The 4,122-nt window shown below is 35.5% G+C and overlaps 1 protein-coding gene across 2 annotated transcripts in view; it reads left to right on the top strand.

Annotated features, from left to right (window-relative positions):
• The first annotated feature begins 370 nt into the window (after positions 1-370).
• LOC111633071 (disintegrin and metalloproteinase domain-containing protein 10-like) overlaps positions 371-4,122 on the top strand; it is a 6,955-nt gene continuing 3,203 nt past the window's right edge. Inside the window, exons 1-3 of one of the 2 annotated variants that reach the window (XM_023377597.1) lie at positions 371-997; positions 1,069-1,727; positions 3,199-3,763. In XM_023377597.1, coding sequence (XP_023233365.1) covers positions 414-997; positions 1,069-1,727; positions 3,199-3,763 — 1,808 coding nt within the window. In that variant the 5' untranslated portion in view covers positions 371-413. Of the gene's footprint in view, positions 998-1,055; positions 1,728-3,198; positions 3,764-4,122 lie in introns of both variants that reach the window. The other variant, XM_023377598.1, reaches the window with a different exon arrangement.

A 4,122-nucleotide genomic window follows, 5' to 3' on the forward strand; every position in this document is an offset into this window, starting at 1 on the left:
GGGTGTGAGTAAAGATCAACAACAAAACTGAGACTGACAAAACGCCACATTCTAACTAAAATGAATATTAACGCATAATTAGTACTTCATATATAGAAACATTCGGTTTACATCGGAAGTTCCTATATAGTTAAACCGGTCCTCACGCCGTCAATCTTTCCAAATCTAGTCTCGAATTTCGTCTATCTAATTGGCTTCTCGAGATTAAGAAAGGACAGACCGACAGACGTACGAAAGTGAGAATTTACAGGCCTAGAAATTTTTACAAATTATAGTGATCGTCGATAATATATTTAAAATAATTCAATTGGTTAAAATTGATAGACAACGGTTATTTACAAAAAGAATTTAAATTCAATTTAAATAATGGAACGAAAACATTGATAAGAATGTTTAATTCGAATATCTGCTAGATGAAAATGTATTTGCTTAACTTATTACTGAAAATAGGGATAATAACTCTGGTGAAAGTTTACAGTCAAACCAAATATGAAAATATGTACGAAATAACGAGTTACCAGACGATAAAGGTAGGATTTCTTCCACAAAGATACGGGGAAATCTTTATTACTTTCTATCCGCCGATATTCGGAACGACGAAATTTCGTGTCAGTAGAAACTCTACCGTCTTTTCGGCCGCGACAAAAGTCTACCTATGGACAGGGAGGAATATACACAAGTATCACCTGAGAAACATTCCAGAACTGTTCTTTGTAGAAGGTAAAGGTTTATTTGGATATATCTACAATAATAAGTTTAGTGGAAGATTACAAATCCTCGACGACGTTTACTATATCGAACCGTATTATGATTATACTTCCGTGAATTTGTCCAGAAAATTTATAGTGTACAATTTGAAAAACGTTGAATACAAATTTGTACGGCGCAATAGAAATTTCATCTGCAACGAGATAACGAATGATACCGAATCAGGAGGAACCGATTGCAATTATTCAAAATTGATGGAAAATATATTAAATGTCAAGAATAATAAAAGGTAAGGCTTGCATACATTTATTACATGCCATACGAGCATATTTAAAATTGATTATAAGGTTTATTTTGTAGCAATAGAAGAAGTTGTTCCTTAGAACTCTTGGCAGACTACACGTATTTTAAAAGAATGGGTTCTAATAGCGAAAAAGTAGTGGCACAGATGATGTTCTACGTCATGAACGCAAATTACGTCTTTAAAAGTTTAGACATAGACCAAGATGGAATTCCTGATAATATAGGGTTTAATGTGGAAAAAGTTACAGTTTTCGGAGATGAAAACAGTCCTAACTATCCTTTTCGGCCAAATACAAACTACACTCATACGACTTATTTAGATCATTTAGCTCGATATTCTCATCCCTATTGCATGTTGATCTGCTTTTGTCATAGGGATTTCTGGACAAAATCGACGTATTCGGTTGGAAAAGTGAAAAAGCGAGGAGGGATTTGCTCCCACGAAGGGCCTGAAGATGCCAAGATAATGAATAACGTGGGTTTCGTTACGGATATAGAACATGGATTTCTATTGCCGAAAGTTGAAGTAGCCGCCAATCTACTTCACCAATTAGGACACGCATTTGGTTGCCCGCACGATCCTGAAAATTGTAAACTAAATGAAACCAACGGACATTACATCATGCATCCCGACATTCCCCTTTGGGTAACTTCGAGCAATTTGAAATTTTCTCCATATTGCAAGAGAAAAATCCGACAATACTTACAAAGGAAAGGTAAGGTCAATTGAATTACGTTTATTGTTTTAACAATTTCTATCAAATCATTAATTGTTGAAAGAAATGCCTTAAATTTTGAAAATTCTTTCGTTATATTTTAACTATTAAAGTGAATAATATTGCCGAGAGATTAATAAAGGTGCTGTTGGAAAATTCACTTATGTTACCTTACCACCCTTTCAATTCAATTGAACTCAGTGTATTCGATATCGTGTATTTAAGCCGTTTCTGAATTTGGAAATATAATGCATACAATAGGCAAAAATATTACATTTCATTCAGATGAACTGTTATTATCGAATTAAGATGATATTAGCTGTTATAATTAAAATTGCAAAGCGCTAACTTTAGTTGGTTTATTTGTTTCGTGTGATATGGCAACGCAACGCCCGGACAATTTGCAAGAAAAGGTGTTTCCTAGGAGGACTTTCTATGGAAAATTAGTTTCTATTTAGGTGTTAGGAAGGTGAAGAAACTCGGAATACTTAAAAACGCGCCCGTTATTCATATGCGAACCCGCGTCCAAATACTAGTTTTAGCCACTCGGCTACATGCCGGCTTTAAGTGTATCGAATATTTTTGCCACAAACTATATTTTAATTCCATTAACGGTTTCGATAATGAGGAGTTTTCACCACCATTGAATACTTTATATACTGTAGTTGTAACGGTAGGTTATACTTACGTACGATGATGTGACCACACGAATACAAGAACCAAGTATTTTATTAATCCAAACAGAAACAGTCTTTACATTAATAATACATAGAATATCATCTAGATGGGATCATTTGAACGACCGTCCGTCCGGTACGCTACTCCACAACCAAATAGGCGTCGAAGTTCGCGCCTATTTAGAGTGATTTCATATTGGAAGAAAATTGAATACACGTCCGCCATTTTACTTTCATCAAGGGGCATGGCATTTGTGTTGTGTAAAGCAACGAGTTAGAATGCTCTAACGTTTTGTAAGAGTGTGCAAAGGAAAGGAAGAGTTTTAATCCCTAACTGAAATGGTGCAAGTGAAAATGACCATACTTAAGTTTTTTTTTTTTTTTTAAATTTTGAAAGTAAATAACAAGACATTTATTTCTTTAACCTTTATTCTGTATCGACAAGTTAAACATTCTTAATTAATTTTACTTTCCCGGCTGTTATACATACATAATAAGCGAAAGCATTGGAATCGTGTCAAATTTGACCCTCAGAGTTTTTTACAACGTACTGAGTATGGTATCAGACTGACCTGAGCACACCATAAATAAACTATTATATGGCCGAGAGTAAAACTCTTCAAGACCTGGCTCGTAAAAATATTGTTATATTGAGGGTTAAGTACTACACTTACCAGCTTAACCTCTGATTTTACCTTCTTTATAATAATTAAATAAAATTTAGAAAATATAGTAGTAATTGGTTTTTAATTGTACCATTGAAATGTGTATAAATTTGCATTTGTTCTTTTTAGAAATCGATTTCTGCCTGAAGACACTGCAAAGATCAGTGTGTGGAAACGGAATTGTGGAGGAAGGGGAATCCTGCGATTGTGATGATTCTACCGGTCAATGTGACATGGAGAAAACGTGCTGTACGTCTAGAAACTCTCCATTACCATGCACGATTCAAAAAGGAAAGGACTGTTCTCCCGCTACAGACGAATGTTGCGATTTGAATTGCAGAATGAATACGCGTGGAGGCGTAAAGTGTTTCAGCAACGTACCGTGTTACAACACTTCCAATGTATGTAGTATAAAGTCGCCATTTTGTCCGTTGACACTGGAGCCAGACCAAACACCTTGTTTAGGAACAGCCAAAACTTGTCGTTCCGGAAAATGCATCAGCAACGTCTGCGAAGACAATAAGCTAAAAAGTTGCGATTGTTTGCCGCTAAAATGGGAATGCCACGTTTGTTGCGAAAGTAAACCTAAAATCTGTCAAAGTGCCGAGTCGCTCGGTTACGTTCCGTCCAATCATCAACTGTACGTAAAAGCAGAAGGATCGCATTGCGATAACAATTATGGAATATGCACGAGGTATTTGTCTTTAATTTATTTTATTTTACTATATAATTTTATTCATATGTGATTATTTCGACAGTGACGGGTACTGCGCTTCGAAGAAAAGTTACAGTTTATGGTACTATATGTCACCATTGCCTTTCATTGTACTAATAATTGTAGCTTTGCTATATCTTCCCGGAAAATCGAAACCGAAGGACACCGAAGACGTTCTAACGACAATACAAAAGAAAAAGGTAGTCAAATCGCAACAGAAATCTAAAGAAGAAAAACAATCGCCAATTGAAAACATCAAACAGCGAATGTCTTCCTTGGGCTTAAAGTCCAAAGGAGGTGCACAATTACCTACACAAGACGAAGAAGAAACTCAATCG

Source organism: Centruroides sculpturatus, unplaced genomic scaffold (genome assembly GCF_000671375.1).
Source record: "Centruroides sculpturatus isolate CEXI.00-Female unplaced genomic scaffold, Cexi_2.0 scaffold772, whole genome shotgun sequence".
NCBI lineage: Eukaryota > Metazoa > Arthropoda > Arachnida > Scorpiones > Buthidae > Centruroides > Centruroides sculpturatus.